General features: G+C 47.7%; 2 protein-coding genes across 3 annotated transcripts in view; both read left to right on the top strand.

Annotated features, from left to right (window-relative positions):
* Positions 1-14,088, top strand: part of LOC114447674 (DNA nucleotidylexotransferase-like) — a 44,687-nt gene extending 30,599 nt beyond the window's left edge. Inside the window, exons 7-12 of the mRNA XM_028424065.1 lie at positions 133-235; positions 6,741-6,989; positions 7,072-7,155; positions 7,463-7,467; positions 9,328-9,488; positions 13,838-14,088. Coding sequence (XP_028279866.1) covers positions 133-235; positions 6,741-6,989; positions 7,072-7,155; positions 7,463-7,467; positions 9,328-9,488; positions 13,838-14,088 — 853 coding nt within the window. The remainder of the gene's footprint in view (positions 1-132; positions 236-6,740; positions 6,990-7,071; positions 7,156-7,462; positions 7,468-9,327; positions 9,489-13,837) is intronic.
* The window catches only part of LOC114446924 (DNA nucleotidylexotransferase-like), a 67,907-nt gene that overhangs the window by 44,037 nt on the left and 2,175 nt on the right, over positions 1-21,695 (top strand). For both annotated transcript variants that reach the window (XM_028422838.1, XM_028422839.1), the window contains 3 exons: positions 133-235; positions 6,741-6,989; positions 7,072-7,155. In XM_028422838.1, the coding sequence (XP_028278639.1) occupies positions 133-235; positions 6,741-6,989; positions 7,072-7,155 (436 nt within the window). The remainder of the gene's footprint in view (positions 1-132; positions 236-6,740; positions 6,990-7,071; positions 7,156-21,695) is intronic.

The following is a 21,695-nucleotide window of genomic DNA, read 5'->3' as shown; positions in this document are numbered from 1 at the left end:
AAAGGTTAAATCAGCCTAGAAAACAAAGCACTGAGCAACAGACAAACGTCTGTTTTTGATTAATAAGCCGGGTCACGGCAGTCAGCTGAGCTTCTTACAATAAGAGTGTGACTGTGGTTTGTTTGTGTCCAGGGGGAAGGAGTTTGGTCATGACGTGGACTTTATCGTGACCACGCCCGAGGTGGGGAGGGAAGATCGTCTGCTCACCGACATCATCGAGTCGCTGAAACAACAAGTGAGTGTGTGCTTCTCTGTGTGTGTCTGTGTGGGGGTTTGGAGCCACGTCGATTTAACTATCATCAAAGTTAGAGATGAAGTGAGGAGTGGACGGCTTCACTAACGCAGCAGCCCTGTCACTGCCTGACACTGACCTGTGTGACTGACTTCATCCACACACTCCCCCACTCATTCATCTCCATATATTTATACAAACCTGCACATTCTTACACACACACAGTGAAGATCTGTCCACACCAACTATTTGTGTAGAGCGCAAAGTGTGTTTACCTGTCACCCTCAGATTCAAATTACAACACAAAGAGTACCGTCACCCTCAGCCTGCATCCTTTCCTCCTTCAGGTCAGATTTAGACAATAACAAGCTACATAGGTTCCTCTCATAGTTAGCTGCATGCTAACGCCACCTTCAAGCAGCTATAGTGATGTATGACATGCCTGATGTGTGCTGTAAAGCGGGTCATGTGTAACGCATGAGTGCAGACCTGCTCAGGGCCTGGAGGAGAGGCCACACGTCGCACATGTGAAAGTGTGAACAGACGATGGTGATGAACACACATCTGAGCGAAACATCAGCACTGACTAACGTTCCTGTAACGTGGACGTCTCCTCTGTCTCCTCAGTTACAATCCAGCTTTACAGAAAACACAGGAGGAAACATGCTTCCTGCTGTTGGTGTTTGTGTGTTATAAAATAATAACAGCTTTATTAATTCAGCTCCTTTAGGGCTGCAGGCTCATACAGGCACAGTGATCAGTGTTAACATTCACCCTAAGATGATGTGCTTGCTTTATATATATTTTCATAACAAATCATTTTAATGGAAGCTTTTATTCCTTTGTGTAAAACTCTGGAATCCTCTCAGATTGTACGGAAAGGTGAGTAAATCCAGAAACTCGAAGTGTTAGCACCTTTCAAGGAGCACGGGCAGCGCCGAGCAGCCCTTTATAATAGAAAATGGATCCTTTAATGGAAAATGTGTGAGGAAGAGGAGAGGAGGAGACAGCGGGGAGGGAACGTGTGAGCGGGAGATAAAACAGAGGCAGACAATGTTAATGGCTGCCAGTGTTTACACACACAGCACGCTTTAATTACTGGCTGTGCTTAAATGATGACAATTACTGGCTGCTAATATCACAGTAATGTGACAGATATCAGTGTCCGGCTTAAGCTGTAAACACATTTATCTCATTGCACTGAGGTCTGGATCCTCCGTGTTCTCATCATGTATGTAAATTCATCATTTGCTCCTTCAGCTCCTCCATCTAAAATCAATTTAGGTTTTATTGTGTGCACGTGTCTCCTGAAGGAAGAGATTACTGAAGCAGCAACTTCAATTATTAAAGTGTCTGGATGCAGTTGGAAATAATTTTATCCCTAAAAATGGATGTTTTTGATGAGGTCATTGATTGGTTGAATTAAAGAGGAAGTGAAGATTAAGATTAAGAAAGATTAAGAAACCTTTATTAGTCCACAATGGGGAAATTATTCATATTTGCAACAGCAGATACAGACAGCGAGGATAAGTTAAGAAAAATATATACATGATAAAATAGACTACCAATAAAATACTGAAGCACTGAACGCAGCATCATCTAAAAGATCAAAATACAGTGAAGCAGGATTTAAATCATCACACTTTTATTTACACATTTTTTAACATGGTGGTTGGTGTGGGAGCACTCACCTTTCATGATTCTTAGGCTTTCTAAAATGTCTCAATATATGTCTAACATGAGCATCAACCAGGGACAGCCTGTGTGCAGTTTGCAGTCCTCCCTGTGCCTGTGTGTTTTCTCCGGCTGCCTCCTAACATGCTTGTTAGGTTAATTGGTTATTAATTGGCATGTTGCCCTGTGATGGACTGGTGACCTGTCCAGGGTGGACCCCGCCTCTCACCCATAGATAGCTGGAATAGTCTCCAGCCTCCCGTGACCCTGCACCCAGGAGGGAGCAGCACAGCTCAGTGAAAATCTGTCTTCTTCTTCTGTTTTTCCTGATGTTCCCTCCATCATGTGTCATTTCCCGAGGTCACCACGTCCCTCCTCCTCCTCTGTACAGTCAGTGTTAGATAATCAGCCGACCCTGTAATAACCTGTGAGGACAAAGAAAATACATCACAGATAGCATCACATACATTAAAGCAGGCAGACGATGTGGAGGGTTTTCTTCTTACTCAGATGCTGGAAAGGGTCATGAGGTGAGTGCATGATGAAGAGCAGGATCGCTGGGTTTAAAAATAATCTTGTGCTCCTACACACCTCCACCCGGCTACACTCTTTCAACAGTCGGTCCTGGCGATAATTATCTCCTACTTTACTGTATGTTATGGTGGAGGAGCTCTCAGCACTCGTAGCCACTTATACGAGGTGAAGGTGTGAACGGATGTGAGAATGTGCAGGATAAGGAGGTGAGACAGTGAATTAGGCGAGCAGGGCAGGTGGTAAAAAGGCTTCAGGAGCCTAAAGAAGGGATGGAGCGAAGGCGGGCGGAGGAGGGACGGAGAGGGGACCGGTCTGCGGGGATGAGGACACAAGAGACAGTGATTAAGTGGAGGTAGCAGAGGTTGACTCTAAGTCGTGTAACCTTGTCATCTGCAATCGAGCCCCTGGGGGCCTATGTGTCTTCACTCAGGCCTAATATCATCAGCAGCGCCCCCCTCCTCCATCCATCCATGCAGCACCCTCCACAGCCTGCAGGGAGTTAAAAATACATCCATCCAGAAACGTCCTTGTAAAAAGGGGTTCATCATTTTTTTCCTCCGCTGCTGATATTCTGAAAGCATAACTTGGGGGCAGAGGCAAGGTCAGCCGCCGGCTCCTGTGGCAGACAGATGAGATTCAGCTTGGCCCTGGTAATAGCAACAGAGACAAAAAGGGGCCGCGCTCCATCCTCCATCCATCTGTCATCGCCGTCTCTAAATACTGTGTAAGCACCTCCTCCTGAAGCCCTGCATGCATCGTTGTCATTATTACAATAGGCTTTATTCCATTTAAGGCTGCGTTCAGACTGCAGGCTGAGTGACCCAAATCCGATTTTTGTTGCCCATGTGACCTGTATCTGATGTTGTCATGACAGTCTGAACAGCTCAAATCAGATTTTTTTTATATCCGACCCAGGCCACTTTCACATGTGGTCCTAAATCAGATACGTATCCGATTTTTTGCAATGCGACCTCAGTCTGAACAGCTATGCTGCACATATCCGACTTTTGCGTCAGCGAAAGGCGTCAGACGTCACAATTCTGTGACACGGGAGCGGGCAGACAAGCGGTGTTGTTAGCAACAAGCGCCTGTTGTCAGGAAGTAGAGCCCGACTCCAACGTGCTCGCTCACAGATGAGGGAGATGTCGACTCTGTTGCCGTGTGTGTGACACAGAAAGGCGCTCGCAGACGAATTCAAAGGTTCTCGTCATTCTGAAATTATGAATGAAGTCAGTGTCACATCACTATCCCACCACTCTGCACCCACACACAGCTACTGCTCTCTTTCTCAGCATTCTTCTTAATATTATTTGGTTGTAATTATGTCGGCTACGATTGGACATTAACACAAACAAAGCCACACAAGCACACATTGTGTGACGTCGTGTCCTCTTCTGTGCATGCGGGTCACTTCAGGGCCGCAGTCCGTGTGTGGTCCGACCTGCTGAAACGGTTCCTGCTGGTTCTGATAGAAAGGTGTCAGAACACACAGAGCCCACTGACACTGACCCCTGCCTGCCGCTGAAAGCTCCGACATAGAGCACGGAGCGACGGAAGAGGACGGCCTGGTCCGATGGTTTTTCTGACCTCACATAGGTGATGAACAGTGGCGGGGTGTCCACATACTTATGACTATAGAGTGTAGCATGACTAGACATGGACCATTGTGTGAACATGTCATCAGTCTGAGTGAGATCCAACAGAGAAAGGAGCCGTCAGTCAGCCACAGCAGATGGCTCAGGTAAATGGTTCTGCTCCTCAGATAATGGAAATCTCTGCCAAGTGAGATGTCAGCGTGTTAGAGAGAGAGAGAGAGAGAGAGAGGGAGAGAGAGAGAGAGAGAGAGAGAGAGAGAGGTGAGAAACAAAGCCGTAAGAGCAGAAACAACTGAAATGCAGTGAGTGCAGGAGAGAATGAAGTGTTCAACCTGTGAGAGGAGTGAGAATAGGTGGAGAGGAGATAGGAGGGGGATAGAAGGCATCGTCCATGAATTGATTTCCTCAGGGCCTCGCCCGGCTGATTACGCCTCTCCCTGGATGCAGGAGTGTTAAGGCGATTACGATTACAAATTGTCAATTTAATTCCAGCGCCCAGTGTAAACTCTGCTCCTGCTGGCCATAAATCTGCTTCACTCTCCTTAAAGAGCAATAATTGGGGGAGCGAGTGCAGCGAGCGGCTACTCTGCCTGTCCCGCTGATGACTGAGGTTAATCACAAAACATTAAACACCTCGTCAGCACCACCCGAGTCGCTGCTCCTAAGCAGACCCACCTATCAGACGAGGACAGTGTTTCCCAGAGGGCAGTGAGAAATCCAAGGTGGTGACGGCGAGAGGTGACACAAGGCGAGCGCAGAAACCACCTCTTCACTTTCCCCCCTTTAATTATCCGTGGTCGGGCGGCCGGCTCGTGTGTTGTGCCACTGCAGGCAGACGTTCTTGATGTCAAACTCTGCTGCAATTACAGATAACCATTCACCTTCCAATAACAGGCAGGGACGCAGCGTCTTAAATGTTGGCTTTATGTTCAGTAATAGCTTAGCTTGAGGCGGTGACAGTTCCCACTTAGATAATGAGGCCAGAATGGCGGCATAAAGGCACTTAAACACCGACTAATCTGAAATTAAAAGCCCCCTGAGCCACGCTTGGTTGTGGAAGAAGGTCTGGAGGCCATCTGATGCCACATATGTAGGTCACTTCTCATTCAGGCGGCTGCTTCTTACGGCCTTGAGACTATAAGGAAGAAATGAATGAGTTACAGTGAAAGTTGCACAGATGCCTCTCCAGCATCTGCATTCAACAAAGTGCCATCTGACACACACACACTCACAACTCTACCATTAAAACAGCATGTCATGAAGTTCCCCATCTCAGCGTCGCCGGCGGCTGTTTAGCCCAGTAGCGCTCTGTAATCATCTCCTACGCAGCAGGTAATGTCAGCGAGCATCTGAGAGTAAGCTTATTCCACCAGAACTGTTTACAGAGGGAATTACAGAGGAGGACAGCGGGAAGATAATCTTTCCCCTCGAGCTTCGCCTCTGAGCAGCACAGGAGTGATCCAGAAATCATGATGAGTCGTTTCTCACTCCGTCCTGAGAGAGCGGTCTCCATCATCTGCACCCAGAGGACGAGCGTGGCGTGGTGTCGTCGTCTCTGACTCTGTGACAGACTTCAAAACCCGCCTTCAAGTCACAGATTAGCGTGTTAGCCTGCACTGTTTGAACTGCGCTCTGACTTTGATCCGCAGAATGAAAGAGACTCATCGCTGAACTGAAGTGCAGCACTTTGTGTGTCTGTGTGTCCTCTCAGTGCAACCGGCTGGTTTTATCTCTGCACCCATCAGCCTCTATGTTCTGCAGAGCTAGGACACACTGCCATGATAGCCATGTTGAGCACAGCAGCGTTAACCACAGTCCAGTGCTGTGTGTGATGTGCTGATGATCCATATATTACTGTCAGGGTTAGAGCTGGGTGTGTAACGATATAAAATGTATTTATATATACAGTGTATATATATAAACTTTGATATATATTGGCTGGATTAATAAACAAAAGCATAAAAAAATCCGAATTGGTCTTTAACCATAAAACCCTCTTTTCCTTTAAACCACAGCCTCCACTCCTACACACACAGAGACAGGAGCTGTTATTATGCCCGTCAGTGTGATTGACAGCCGCAGACTGACGGTATTCTTCCACATCTTCCGCTGAAACTCATCAAACTTCCTGCAGCTTATCTGCGTTAGGACAGCCATTATTTCCAGGAGAAAATGTGTTGGTCCATTAGCAAACAGCAGCACTCCACCAAGTGAGACGTTTTACTGTAATTGTGCTTTTTGATCTGCGTTTAAACTCTGAGCTGCATTCCAGTAATTGAGTCTTTTAAAAAAACAAATTAAATCGTCTCTGCTAGTCTGCAGTGCAAATATTAATGAAGGCTTTCATGTCCACGTGTTAATTACTGTGATGCTGACGATGCATGACTGAAGTCTGGGAGAGAGTGCTGCTCTGATTGGGACTGAGGACCCACCTCACTGTGTTTGGAGGCTCTGGTTCCATATGAGGGTCAGATGTGAGGCATGACTCCAGGTGATTGGTGGTGGTGTCTGTAAGCGCTTTTACGCTGGCTGTGCTTCAGTATGTTTAAGCTGCAGTGAGCCAGGGTGCAGGCTTTGCTCCTCGGTGGAGTTTGGAGGCTCTGAAGTCCGGGCCAGAGATGAGATGTGACTGGGTTTCTGTGTCAGATGAGAAGGAGACTGGCTGCTGCTCCCACTGAATCTCAAACTGTTTCCCCCTCCACCAGGGCATCCTGCTGTACTGTGACTACCAGGCCTCCACCTTTGATCAGTCGAAGCTTCCCAGCCACAAGTTCGAGGCCATGGACCACTTTGCAAAGTGCTTCCTGATCCTGCGGCTGGATTGCAGCCGTGTGGACGGAGGTCTGAACAGCGTGGAGGGGGACAGCAGAGGCTGGAGGGCCGTACGCGTGGACTTGGTGTCGCCTCCTGTGGATCGTTACGCCTTCACTCTGCTGGGCTGGACCGGCTCCAGGGTAGGAAGGACACTGACAGTGACTTCTCCTGTTCTTATTGACAATACTCAGCTGATTTTTTTATTGATTCTTTCTTTCACAGCAGTTTGAGAGAGACCTGAGGAGGTTTGCTCGATCGGAGCGGCGAATGCTTCTGGACAACCATGCCCTCTATGACAAAACCAAGGTAACATTGACATTCATTTAGTTTCATGTCTGTTTTTACTGTCATTTATTGATTATCTATGCTTTTTATCTATGTTTTTGTGATGTGGAACTGTGTGACTTTGGTGCTATGAGCAGCTGATTTGATTTGCTTTAGGATCGATAAAGTGAAATTTAAGTCTCAGATTTAAAGAGCACGTATACTTGGGTGTCATCTGCAAAAGAGATACCAGGTTTCCCAACATTGGGACTGAGGGGAAGGATGTAGAGAGAGAACGGGTTCGGGCTGAGAGTAGATCTCTGAGGGATGACTGTGTTTTTCCTTTAAGGACAGGTATAGACGGGTGTCGTCTGCATAACAAGGGTATAGAGCTCGACCGATATACGACCGATATTTGGTAAAAATCTGATATAGCGGCCAACAAGAACACATTATTCTTCGTCATTTTGAACACACATTTGCTGCCTTCTTAACCCTTTCAGTTAACCTGTGCTGTACAGTACAGTTCATTTCCTAATGTAGTAAACCCGGCTGTACCTGACACAGCGGTACAGAGGCGCCTAGCATAGGAGAGAAAAATCATTTGCAGCATAACTTGTGCAATTTATTAATCAATTATCTCTTTGTTATCAATGCTGCATTTAATTAGCCTTTGTTGCAACTGTGCACTTAATTGGCTCCAGGAAGGATGAGGCAGCAGATGGGTGTGTTTTTTTCTGTCATGCAGTGATGCCATAAGTGTGATGTTGACTTAATTATTAACCTGTGACAAAGCCAGACTCTCCTCCGCTCTCAGCACAGGAGGTATTTTTAGTTACTTCCCACATGTGCAATTCAGCTTCGACAACCGGTGTGAGCCGTGAAGTCGTTTTTCCCTTTTAATTAAAGCAGGAAATTGAATCTGGCGGATTTTGTTCAACTTCCTTTGGGTGAAAAACCGATGTTTACTGGGTAATTAAACTTTTTGTGTTAGCACGTACTGACAGTTTAAAAACCTCCAAACTTTAGACATCCTCTCTTTTTATACGCACACAATTGCTATTTTCAGGGTTCCTACACAATATGGAAAAGTATGGAATTTGATTTTAGTGTTTTCCAGGTCTGGAAAAGGGAAATTAGGGTGTGGAGAAATATTTGTGTTCCCAGACCTTTGCTCCTGCATCAGAAAATGCAGCTCAACCTTCAGAAATATAGACCAACAGAATTTGTTGAATTTTGCCAAGGAAAGGTGCTGCGATGCTGCGGAGGGGAACAGTGTTCTGTGTTCTGAAACTGTCAAATGTGACGTAGGAAATAGTGGCAAAAGTTGAGCAGAGACATTATGCAAATGAGGAGCGTTGTTCACACGCCGCAGTTCACACCCTCCTTTGAGGGTTTTGTAAGGGGTTGTTGTTGTTGATGACTCGTTTTGTGTGTGAGGGTGTGTGTGTCAGGGTGCGGTCATGTATTTTCAGTAATGTATATAGTGATGACAAAAGACACTGATACAAGTGTTAGGTCCAGCTAAACATGATGCATTTTCTCCAAAATCTGAGAATTTGAGTATGGACAGAGTCTGGAATTTTTAATTTGAAAATGTGTAGGAACCCTGTACATTAGAATATGAAGTAATATGTGATGCTTATGTCATTTTGAATGGGCGTGGCCAGGGCTCGGGTGATTGGGCTGTTCTGACCCCTCTAACTTTGGAGGTGACTGTCAAACTTTACGTGTTTGCTAGAAGTCCCAGCCCGAGGACTTTTAAACGGCCCTGTCATAGCGCCACCTAGTGGGAACAGAAGGTCAGTTTCATGTGACCTGTGTTATCTGTGTGTTACCATGCAAGGACCATGGTGTTCACTGGGACCAGCTTTTGTTACTGTTATGGTTGACATGAAGTTCTGGTCTTTCTGCTGATGATATCTTGCATGGTTTGGACACACTGTGCATGTCAGCCTGTCAGGTTCTAGCTGCAGCACACAGCCTCGGCTTCCTTCTACCCACAGCACTTTGTGACTGACTGAGATACTCTCCTGAAAGCACAGAGCCTCGGTGTACACTTTAAAGAGAAAGATTGACATGGCTCTTCAGCTGAAGGACTCAATTATTCAGCAGGGAAAAGTTTATGGTACTGACAAGACGACAACAAAAAATCCAGGCAACCATCAATCTGTGTGACAGGCATCCTCCAAGCTCCTGTTTATCCTCTCCCAGCGACGATTCAGCGCGTCCTGTAAGGCTCATTTCCAATGCATGGGGCAGAGAGGCGAGGCGTTCGGAGCGGGACAAGGGTGTAAGGCGTATCGGTGCGCCGATCGACAGGGAAGACACCCTGTCACCACCAAGTCCCATCAGCCGCTCCCCCGGGGACGGAGGTCAGAGCCCTCCAGATCACAGGGTGGCAGCTTCCTGACAGATATTGTACATGACCGGCCAACTCAGATGGTGTTTATTCAAATGCAAGGGCAGAGCCGGGCCTGCTGACGGTGCAGCCATCCGTGCGCTGAAGAGGACAGCAGGAAACCACACGCTGCAGAACATGTGTGTGTTCAGCCGCAGTGTGATCGGGTGGGAAGGTAACACGTGGATTTACAGGAAAACCAGCAGCCTGCTGGGGATTTAAAGCACACACTCACACGCCCAGGCTGCAGCTTCAAGGTCAGCAGTAAGCTTGAAGTTCTACATTCAGATGGAGCCGCCGCCGGTGTGACCCGTTTTTCATCCTGCGCTCCACATCACAGCCATAATTAACGTAATGAAGATCAATTAACTGTCCCGGTGTCTGTCCTGTCACTGCTTTCACACCACGGCGCCTGCTCCCCCACACCCCCCACACCCCCCTCCCATCAGCACCATTAATTGGTTGGACGTATGGCGGAGGACGGCGTGATAATGGCGCTCTCATCTCGTTGGTGTCCCTTCTAATTGGCCGGCGGTTTTGGAGGGACTGCACGTGTGGCTGGTGTCGGAGAAACAGGGGAGTGATGAGGACGGGCGTCTGATTAAAAGGGGGAGACATCTCAGCGAAGGACCAAAGGCGGTCATTTAGAGGACTTCAGAGGGACTCTCAGCGGACACAAGCTGCTCTCTGTCTTATTATAAAATGCTTAAAAAAAGATTAGAGGGCTGTACTCCAGCTAATGATCTCCTTCCAATTAAGAACGGGCTCAGGGGGAATCCTGAATCACACAGCTTGTCACAAAGCGGGTTCGGGTTCACACCAAACATGTGTCTGTTGAAATTATTTAGGTGAAAACGAGCTGCAGATCTCAACAAACTGAGTGAATGTGATCAGCTGGTATTGATGGATCACTCTCTGTCTTCATGTTAGAAGCCCTGCAGTGAATTTAATGACATTTTTTTGTCTCTAAAATCATTGATTAATCGTGGTTATGCTTAATATAAACCTAGCAGGTCCTGCTCCACAGGGGGACCCTAATCCAGTCCAGCCTCAGGTAGCATGGGGCTTCATGGGTATGAGAGGGTGGGTGATGGCAGCTGGAGCTGCTCATGAAGCCTCACATAACGCAGCGGACACAGCTCTGACCTGTGCGCTGAGGAGCTTTTTCCTCCTTGATGAAGGACAGATGCAGTCTGACTGTCGGCTCGGCGGGTTTCCAGGCGCTCGGCCTTCCTCAGCAGACGGAGCTGGGTCTGAGTTTCCTCCATCATCAGCTCAGATGAGGCAATTTAAGGCAATTTTCTTAGAGAGACGCAGTTGTCACGCTGTTGTTTGTGCTTCACTGTAACTCACTGTGACACAGACAGGCTGAGTGTGTTACACTTGATTATCTCTGCTGTAATACTGGCAGCCTGACTGACGACTGTTTGTGCTGTTTATCAAGTGAAACGCTCCTGTTGACTGCTGAGCTTTGAAGACGTCTCTTCAGGTTGGTGGAGATAGGTGACAGATACGGCTGCAGCGCCTCTGCTGGGACGCCCTGCGAGCAATAACTGACATCCAGCCGTCCTCTGAAAATACTCTGTGACTTGTAGTGCCACAGGCTGTTAGAGCCGGCATCAGTACCTGCCCGGCCGCATCCGCTGAATTCTAACTCCAGTGGAAGTCTGAGGGACTCTGTGTGAGTGTGTGTGTGTGTGTGTGTGTGTGTGTGTGTGTGTGTGTGTGTCCTCTGCTGTAAGTCTGAAGGTTTGTGATAATTAATATGTGTAGTGGGCTTGATGAATGAGGACAGGTGGAGGATTTCATCATGCCTAGACAGACTGACTCCCTCCCTGGGCAGGAGGGATCCATGACCCTGCCCAACACTGCAAAAAAACACACACCTTTATGTGGCAGGAGCTACGTCTGTGTGTGTGTGTGTGTGTGTGTGTTCCCATGTTCAAACCAAACTACACCTGTTAAAATATCTTCATGTAAATCTCTGCCTTTGTGTGTGTGTGTGTGTGTGTGTGTGTGTGTGTCTTTCTCAGAGGGCAATTACTCTATGTCATGTGTAGGAGTGTGATTAATGAGGTTCTGGTCAAAAGGCTGAGAGCATGGATGTCCTGGCTTTGGTCCTGCAGCACAGACTGATGTGAGAGGACTGGTCCACAGTGCAGTGTGGGTCTGAGCTGTGTTCTGCTGTGCTGACTGAACTATGATGTCATTTCAGCTAAATGTGCCACACAAAGCAGGGACTGACTTCAGAAACAAAGCTGCAATAAGAGCCTCTGGTACGACGTTTTAATAACTGTAAACCCAGACCGACCTCACAGCGTTATGACCAAAGTCACACTTTTAAAGGTCTCCCATGGAAACCTGAAACATGAAGAAACACTTCCTGTCCCCTCAGTGTTGTTGGTCAGATGTGTGAAATCAGCTCTGTGGTTAACATAAATTCAGCCGTGCTGTAGCTGGTTTGTAGCGTAGCATTAGCTTTTAGCTTTTAGCTTCAATAATGATAAAGTGGTGTTCACCAGTGCAGATGATCCTGCTGAACTAAACCTGTGAGGATCATTAACTTTTATTTATTGTCTGCACTAATCCAAAAGACAATGGAGGAATCCTATTGGCTGTTTGTGGAGGGAACACAGGAGATGCTGACTTCCTGATTGGATCCCAGATGTACATCATCACTGCAGCACGTTCTTTGACGTGGACCCTAAAGGCAATTCACACTTTCATCAGTTAATTTCTACTATATCCATATATTAATGGATCATATGTTAGATAATATTAATAGCTTTAAAATCTGTTATCCCCCTTTACGTTTACAGTTCTCTCCTAATCACCGTATTGATTTGTATATTGCGGCTGTAGTCTGTCTCTACACATGATGACACACAACACACAAAGACTGAAAACTTCCTACGTTATCTATAGTAAAATCTAAAGTTTTGTTCATTGTCTTATTTATTTACAACCCGTTATAAAGAAAAAATCAGTAAAACTTTAAAAACATGTGTAACATTAACTTTCAGGAAGTCCTTGGTTCTTAAAAAAAAAAAAAAAAAAAAGACCAGAAGCAAATCATCAAAAAGTTCAAATGGAATGTTTATTTGCAGCAGCATTAGACACCTGAAGGACTTTTCCCTCTCTGTGGGAGCTTTGTGCACAAATATGAAGGTCCACATCATCCCGCGTGCTGCAGAAAATGTTTCATTTAAAAGAAATGAAAGCTCGCCGTGTTCCCTCCGCTGCAGCCTCCTGCACCGCTCCACCTCCTCCGTCTGGAAGTTAACACCACGCTCTCTGTCAAATTACAATATCCTGGATGTAGAGTGCTCACAGCTCTTTCCACAGCCCCTCCACCCTCCTCTCCACCCTGTGAGCAGTGGATGAGTGGACAATAACAGGGCAATTGCACTGGGCTTTGGGGAGCGATGGTTCTGAGCGCTCCCCCGGCCGGCTGGCTGCCTGGCTGGAAGGAGGCCCCTCTTTTGTGAACAGAAAAAGGAGGAGGAGAGGTTTAATTTAGCGGATGGTGGCACGGGGGCCCTCAGGGCGTCTCACACACACAGACACACACACACACACACACCTGAGCGTACTTGGTGACAGACAAGTGAGCTGAGGGGGGGTGGTCTCTGTCCTCTAAACATCCTGCTGGCAGCCGGAGAGAGCTGGGAAATGTGTCGTTTAAAGAGGGAGCGGTGTGTGTGTGTGTGTGTGTCTCTGTGTCTGTGTGTCTGTGTCTGTGTGTGTCTGTGTGTGTCTGTGTGTGTCTCTGTGTCTGTGTCTGTGTGTGTGTCTGTGTGTCTGTGTCTGTGTGTGTGTTTGTCTCTCTGTGTGTGTGTGTGTATGTGTGTGTGTATGTGTGTCTGTGTGTGTGTCTGTGTGTGTGTTTGTCTCTGTGTGTGTGTGTCTGTGTGTGTGTGTGTCTGTGTGTGTCTCTGTGTCTGTGTCTGTGTGTGTGTCTGTGTCTGTGTGTGTGTCTCTGAGTGTGTGTGTGTGTCTGTGTGTGTGTCTGTGTGTGTGTTTGTCTCTGTGTGTGTGTGTGTGTGTATGTGTGTGTGTGAGGGTTGATCCTGTACGATTTGCGTTTGCAAATGTTTCCTCACGACCTTGGTGGCATGTCTGTTCGTATGAATTTTAATTACCAGAGGCGGCGTGTGTTGTGTTGTTTTTCTTTCTTCAAGGTCAGAAGTTGACTCGGTTCATTCAGTGTTCAGCGATTAGCCGACTGAACTGTATTTGCTGCAAAAAGAGAAGCAGCCAGGCAGCATCACATCAGGGCCGTCACCAGTTCTGTTTGTCTTACACTCTATTGATCACTCTTAGAGGATGTCTGGCTCTTGTGGGTCGGTCTGTGGGACCCTGGCCCCGGTCTGGTTGTTCCAAAGATGAGGCTGAACCAGCAGGAGCCTTCAGGGCTGTGTTCAGGAGCCAGCCCCATGGAGCAGATGTTGGACCGTGTGGTTCCTCCGCCACCTGGGGCGCTCCCATGTTGGAAAAAGATGCCGTCTTGGAACCAGGGCGAAATCATCGCTGTTCCACCCAGACGCTCATCCACCTTTGAGTTGAGCCAGTAGCGTAGCTGCTACGCTGGCAGCTCATCGTGACGCCTCTCCTTATTTGTACTAAAACTATCAAAACTAGCTAACAGGCTAACAGGCTATAAACAGTCTCCAAGAAAAAAATATTTAGTTGGGTCTGTTTCATCCACTAACATGGAGGAGGTGGGGCTTACTGTTTATACTGACCTCAGCCACAGATGTGTCCTCCTTTACCTGGTGACAAAGGATGCAGGCCATCATTTCCCAGGATGCATTGCACACGGTGTCTGTTGAATTCTTTAAAAACTGAATATATCAGACTCCACAAACATTTTAAAGTTTAGTTTTGATCCAAAAATTGACTATTTTATGTTTTTTAAATTATTTTACATCTCTAAAAATAAAATAAAATAAATAATAATAATAATTGAATATTTTCTTTCACTCAGAAACACCAAGAACTGATTCAAACTGTGCACAGAACACATCACTACTGAGAAATAATTGGCAAAAATCAAATGCAGGGATGTCATGATTATGGCTGCAGACGTCCTCACTGTGGGTCTGACGGTTATCACTGTAGGTGCCGACATTATCGCCGCAGATGCAAATGTCTTCACCACGGGCATCAATGTCATCACGGCAGGCGGAGACGTCATCTCAGGAAATAACATAGCAGCTCACATAAAAAACAGACGATCATCGTCCCCCAGGAGCCGACGAGGAACTCCCGAGCACGCCGCTGTCTGATGGGTCCGAGAGAAGCTGGGCGGTTCCAAAAACAAACAGCATGAAGACGTCTCGGAGCGGAGCGGCAGCAGGGATCAGACTCAGGATTCTAAGAATCTCAACATATCTCTGATTTACAGGCGGCCCGCTTCAGATTCCGCTCATAAAATCCCTGTCTCACGTTCCAAGAGGAGCTCCCGCCTACTGCGGAGATAAGGACAGGAAATGACAGATTACAAGATTCATTTGGATTTGTAAATAGGATAGGATTTAGAAAATTGGACCATCTCGAGCGGTGCTAACGTGTGTTCTGGCAGCGTGGTGACTAACTTGTGTGTTTGGCAGCAAAAAGATTTCTGCTATTTTACAGAAGCAGCGTGAGGAGAGAGGCTGTGCAGGTGTGGAGAGCTGGAACTGTCCAGGTGATCATTTTTCCTCTGGTGCTGTCATCATGTTTGCAGCAGTAAAAAAGGCTTTCTCCCACACTTTAATGATGCTTTTAGTTTATGGAAATACACATTTTAAAACGGCCACGCAGAGCCTGCGGTGTGCAGCTGTGTCCCTGTTCAGGAGCCGCGTCCTTCAAAGGACGTGGACGATGTCTGTCCTTCATAGACCTCAAAGGTCACACAAACAGTGAGCGGAGGCGCTCGGTCATCCAGCTCGTACCTGCCTGAGTTTGTTATTGGAACACTAGCCAACTACATAGTGTGCATCTATTGCTGTGTGCGTTATTGTCCTCAGAGGTGTGTGTCCTTTGTCCTGCAGGTGTCGGTGGACAGCTGAGTCCTGACCTGAGGGGCTGGCAGGCTGTGTAGTTGTTGTTGTTGTTGTTGTACAGGTCGCTGCACTGAAACAAACAGTTAAATGTTACCAGACACTGTTGTTTGTAGAAGACTTCCTGTTTACCAAGACATGCTTCTCCTGTCGCCTAGCAACCAAGTGGCAGCCCGCAGAGCTGAGAAGTACGGACCGTGTGTGCGCTGTGTTCAAATGTCACCGGTGAATCAGTGAAGGGTCCGCTCGCTGCATCCTTTGAAACGGGACGGCTTTGTCATGATGCTCGGGCTGCAATCCAAAGTGTGGCACCTTAATTGGACCACAGGCAATAAAAAAAATGACTTGAAGACATGACGCACAGAGCTAAGTACACACTGAAAGATGTGACCACCTGCTGGACTGATATTAGCATCTAGCTTAAAGCAGCTCTCCATCCAAGCAGCACCTCCTCCTGGAGCTGTTAGCATCGTGCCCTCTTGTTTCAGATGCAGCAGCTCACACAGCAGTAGAGACAATGACTGCTGTGACTCTCTGAGTAGCAGGAAGCGCCGGCTCGCTTTTTCAAGGTGGCAATCGGACGACGCTGCTCCTGCCGCCCTTGGAAGCCAAACTTGATAGATGGAGCCGGCGCCTCCGGTCATAAGAGGAGAGATAACATCACAATGCACCTGAGGGATCTAACAACCAGCCTGACCCGGCCGCCGCCGGCCGCCGCCGGCTGCTGATGGAGTGTCTGTGTCCTACACATCAAATCTGATGTCTGAGTCTAAACACTGAGAAGCAGCTGCAGGTATCTCGGCCAAAGAGGTCACAACTCTTTCCTAGTATTAATATGCACGTGATGCAAATGCATATACACACTTTTGGCGTCATCCATTCATCAGAAAGGTCTGCGTTTTGACACAGAGCACATGTACTGAGCTGTCATGCTAATGTGAAAACGTGCTAACAGGAAGGCGACGGCAGTTGAACAGGACAGAGTGACACATGCAGAGGAGAGAGAGAGAGACAGGACGGCGCCGCGGCCACATCCCTGCTGACAGCGGCCCCTGACAGGGCTGCATCAGCAGGTTGGTCGTCTAATCAGCCTTCACAGTGGGACAGCTACATCACTTAGCATCAATGATAAATCATATTGACAGCTATTGCCTGACAGAAGGGGGGTAATGACAGAGGAGGGAACTGCCGAAAAATGGGCTGAAATTAAGGGGAATTAGGGGCGAAGCAGACAGAGGAGGAAAAATCCAACTCCACCCACACTGTCCCTGCTTCCACTGCAAGTATTTATAGATTCTATTGAGCTTTTGTATCAGTAAAATGTGGAATTCAATAGCAGGCAATTATCCTCTGAATGCTGCAACCTGCAATCTGTTTTTCTGGGATTACGGAGAGCAGAAGAAGAGACGACTGTGTGAACTGTGCAAAGAACGAGCAAGAGAGCATGGTGAGACAGAGAGGTGCTGCAGGTGGAGGCTGGCTTAGAATGTCCAGGATGTCCTCCGCTCGCGTCAGAGACGCATCCTCCTCTATTATTGATGGACGTGAACGGCGGAAGGTTTCAGGAAGGCCCGGTGTCCAGCCTTGTCTGCTCGCCATGTAACATTGATTGACACAGGTCTTGCGGTGGCGCCAGCAGGCGTCAGTCCGCGGGACCCGTTTCAGTTTACACCTGTGATTTATTTATTTACAGGGACACAGGCTGAGTGGGCATCAGCTGCAGTGTGCGAAGCGATCCTGGAGCACAGCTGGACAGCGGGCCTCAGGCTGGTTGGGTGGGGGGGCTCTGAGTTTCCCATCAGTGAGAGGTCCCATCTAGGGGGGTGGTGGGTGACACTGAGAGTCAAAGTGAGCTCCTTATGTCCTCGGCAGGAAAATCATGAGGTTGATATTTCAGTCCAACGTGTGTGCTTATGTTTCCGGTCGTGTCTCTATGTGTTCATGGGAGCTAAAAATGGCGACTGCAACAGGAGCAGTTCTCGTTGTAAGGTGTGTTTAATATTATGACTTAACCCCTTTCCCCTTTCTGTGGGGAAGACTCCTGAGTGACTCATTGTGTTGCATGGACCCCCACCGTCCCCAACCTGACCTCCTAACATAGACAGTCCACATGTTTGTTAGCATAAACCATGCGTTGTATCCATTATCAACCCAGTGCTGTGGGGACATGTTGGTCCTGTCACTGCAGACCTGCACACATACTGCACATGTTGCTGGGAGTGGAAGAAGGATTTTACTGACTGTGGATCCTCAGGACCACCTTGACCTTGACACAGGTGATTCACCTGGAATGTCCACAAATACGTCACAGATCCATTCATCCATTTAACAGTCAAGAGGCGCAAATGGATGCAGATGTGATGAATGTTTCAAAATAAAAGCTTCAGCAGACTCTAGTAACTAAGGTGAAATGAAATGGTCCGGTCTGTGACCTGATGGTTGGGCACCACTGTCCCATGATGCACTGCTTCTCCGACGTGTGATCGCTGGCTCTGAGAGCTGAAACGTGTCAGAACAACTTTCCAAAGAAAAGCTCATATTTTGCCAACGTGCTGTTTTAATTGAGCGGAATGAGAGGAACGCTGAGGCGGCAGTATCCGATCACAGGCAGGAAGCACATTGGTCATGCAAAACTAGCCCCTCTTCAACAAACCAATTAATTATTTACGGGCTTCAGTGGAGCAGAGAAAGTTAATTTATTGTTATCATTAGAGGAGTGTTGTGTTTGGGTGTGTGTGAGGAGGAGCTTCAGTTACAGACACCGCTCATCAGAGAGGCGTCGTGCAGCCCTGAGGTCCCATGATGGAGTAATAATCTGTTAGATAACAACATGCGGCTGGAAAAACAGTCGGTCTTCTCTCTGCCCTCATCATCACGTCGGCTGCTCGTCTACACAAGATAACGTCACCTTGTTGCACAAGATGTCGTCAACAACATGGTCCTTCCTGGCTTTTTGCCGTCCTGCACTCACACATCATCAACGTAGAGGGGGAACTCATCCATCATCTCATCATGCGTCGTTCAGCTGGAGTTTCCCTGCAGAGATCAGTGTGTTAACCGGCACTGGGACACTCCAGCTCCCTCTGATCAATAATGCTACATATGTAAATGTGTTCAGGAGGCATCGGCCTCATGTTCAGGACCCAGCCCGGCTGTGTGTATGACACTAGTCTCAGACTCTTTGTTGCCTTCGGGCAGCCTAATCAACTAAATAACTCTGGATCTGCAAATGTTTACTCCTCCACAGGAGCAAAGAGTCGTAACACGGGGGGGCCCGGCCAGCATCCCGTTGCTTCTGATTAGGAATTCATTACTTTCTACCCGCCTGCCTCTCTGCCCAGTGCACAGGCTGATTAGCAAGCCGGGGAAGGATGGTAATGACGATAACACTGAACTCAATGGCTGTTTTATAGCAGCGGTGCTTTATGATGCTTGTGCTAATTGCCGGTGTGATTAGTGAGGTGTCTGTGCCCTCTGCGGCCGTCCTGTGAACCCGGCGCAGGAGGTGGAGGAGGTGGAGGAGGAGGTGTGGGTGTGCGGCGGATCGGAGGAGGAAGACACGGGGGCATAATCCACTTTTTTCCGGTCCTGTCAGCCCTTTCCTGTGAGCCGCAATAAAGACAAATTAACTTAGAGCCAATCAAAGGATTTTTTTCCCCTCAGTCACTCGGCAATGAAATAACCTTCTTCTAACTGGGAGTGAGAGGAAAAGAGAATTAAAAAAGAGCCTGAGAACAGCTGATTTGATAAAACAAACAAAAGGATCACGTCCCTGTGGCGCTGAAGACGTTTCAGCTGAAAAACCGAAGCAAGAAAAAAGCAAATTATCCAGAAGGCTGTAATAAAATCACAAAAACTATGTTGAAGATATAAATTTATTTAAAAAACAATGGTGAGAAAAAAGTTTGTGAGAAAATTGTACCAAAAAACTCAAACGTTTGTGAAGAAAACTTGAATTTGCATTTGTGTTGATATGTAAATACTTCATGCATCAAGGTGTTTGTCCTCGAACGCATCATTCAGCATCAGACCCACGAAAACACAGTCGGCTGCTTTTGTAAGCTGTGTGTGTGTGTGTGTGTCACAGTGAAGCGTCTCCTCCCATGCCCTCCCCTCCTCTCAGACTGTGATTTGCATAGGCTTCAGGTCGTGTTTGCGTACTTATCTGTGACCTTTCGTGCGGCTCTCAGTGCTGATGTCTGTTTTCTTTTGTCTGTCTGTGTTTCTAAAGATATCTCTGAACAGTCACATACTGTATGTTTACCTTTGCTCTGTGTCCCAAACAGCTACAGCCGCCAAGCTGAAATGATCTGAAATGAAAGGAGCAGACTGGAGATGTAAAAACTTGGCTTCATGCAAATATACAGTTAAAGTTGAGGGAACAGCCCTCTGTGGTCACCTTGGCCATCAGGTGCTGCACTCTGAAACACCTCCATTGATTTTTAGCCGTCTGGGAGCAGCAACAAGCTGTAAAAGCAGGTCAGAGCCTGTTACCCTGTGAGGCTGCTGAGCCATCACACACGTTTTAATTCCGACTCCAAACTTGTTTCTGTAGCTGCTGGAGCTGCGCTCTGTGCTAATGGCTAAGCGCGCTGTGGTTCAGCCAATCTGTGGCCGACCTGTTTATGGCCTGTCCTGTTCAGGCAGGGGTTTGGAGACAGGGTCTGGAGCTTGGTCTCTCCACACTGAGAGGAGCCAGCTAAGGTGGTTTAGTACCTGGTTCAGAGCCCCACAGCCCTGGTGTCTGCCTGTTGGGGTGCTCTGGGCGTGTCCATCCAGGAGGAGGCCCCATGGCCCCCAAGGTCTGGGTCTTCCTGCTTGGGCTGCTGAGACGTAGACAGGTAGCTCTAGATCTAGATCTTCAGGCAAGTGTGTGACATATTTTGTTGGGACTTTCACTAAATGTGTCTTTTTGATGATTTGAAATCCTTGTGGTGTGACTTTCTGTTCTTTCTGAATTCATATCTGGTCGACGGTCTATGACCACCTGTGACAGATCAGTATTATTATGGGTGTTTAACAGATCCATAAAGTTGTTGGATCTGTGTGGATGCAGGCTGTTGTTGTGCAGTGGTTCTGGCTGCTTCTGTTTGTCTTCCTGCTTCAGTCCCCTGGAGATGATAATAATAACGACCAATTAATGCTGGCATAATGTAATAAGTTTCTCTTGAGTGTCATCAGCAGAGTCCAGAGAAGCATCATCACAGTGAGCTGTTACTGAACCTTCCCAGGGCCATCAAGAGGCCCAACACTGGTCTGTAGTATGCACTGCTCTCATAAGCCCATCTAAGTACTCAGAACACACACACACACACACACACACACACACTGAAGTGGAATTTATGATATGATAAGCTCAGGTGATAAAACGCAGGAGGAGGAGGTTGTGGACAAGGCTGATGTGATTTGGAGTAAATCCGTAATTCTAACCACACATGGCAGGGCTTATTGTTCTGAGGAAGCAGGACGACTCCACAGATCCAACTAAAGGAGGCAGCACAGGGCTCAGATGAGATTCTCAGCCTTACCAATTTAGCCAGTGTCCTGGATCAGAGCTAAAGCCCTCTGTCCGCTGCACTGTCCACTCTCCTACGATCCTCACATGCCCCCGGGGAGCCGCTGCTTTATTTACTTACCACAACACAGAGAGATAAATCCACAAACCTTATGTGCCTCTGACTTCCTCCCCTCAGGCACAGCACTGGAAAGCTCTACTCTGACATAAGCAGAGCTGCTTTTATTCCAGAGGAAAGCAAGTAATTAGGAGGCGAGGTTATCTCTCTGAGACGCTCGTCAGCTCTGCGAGCCAGAATGGCAGCCGCGTGTGTTACAGCCAGTCAGTGTCCTTGACTTAATAAGGCGCTAATCAGCTGCATGTTTCTCTGTCCGCTGCGTAATGACATCCCTCATGGACGCGAACACATATCAGCTCCTGCAAAACATCTGCCCCTTCTCTGCTGCCCGTCAGCGGCGCTCTGCCACCCGGCACACAGCTTGATGGATGGAGCTGATGGACATGGCTGCCTGCCCGACTCCGGCCCGACTCCACCGGCACATCAAAGAGGGAGCGAGAGAGGGGGAGGCAGAGGGAGAGAGGGGGAGGCAGAGGGAGGGAGCAGTAACTGCTCCACACTATC

Source organism: Parambassis ranga, chromosome 15 (genome assembly GCF_900634625.1).
Source record: "Parambassis ranga chromosome 15, fParRan2.1, whole genome shotgun sequence".
Taxonomy (NCBI): Eukaryota; Metazoa; Chordata; class Actinopteri; family Ambassidae; genus Parambassis; species Parambassis ranga.
The sequence above is the reverse complement of the archived record's forward strand: the minus strand, read 5'-3'. Positions and strand labels throughout refer to the sequence as shown.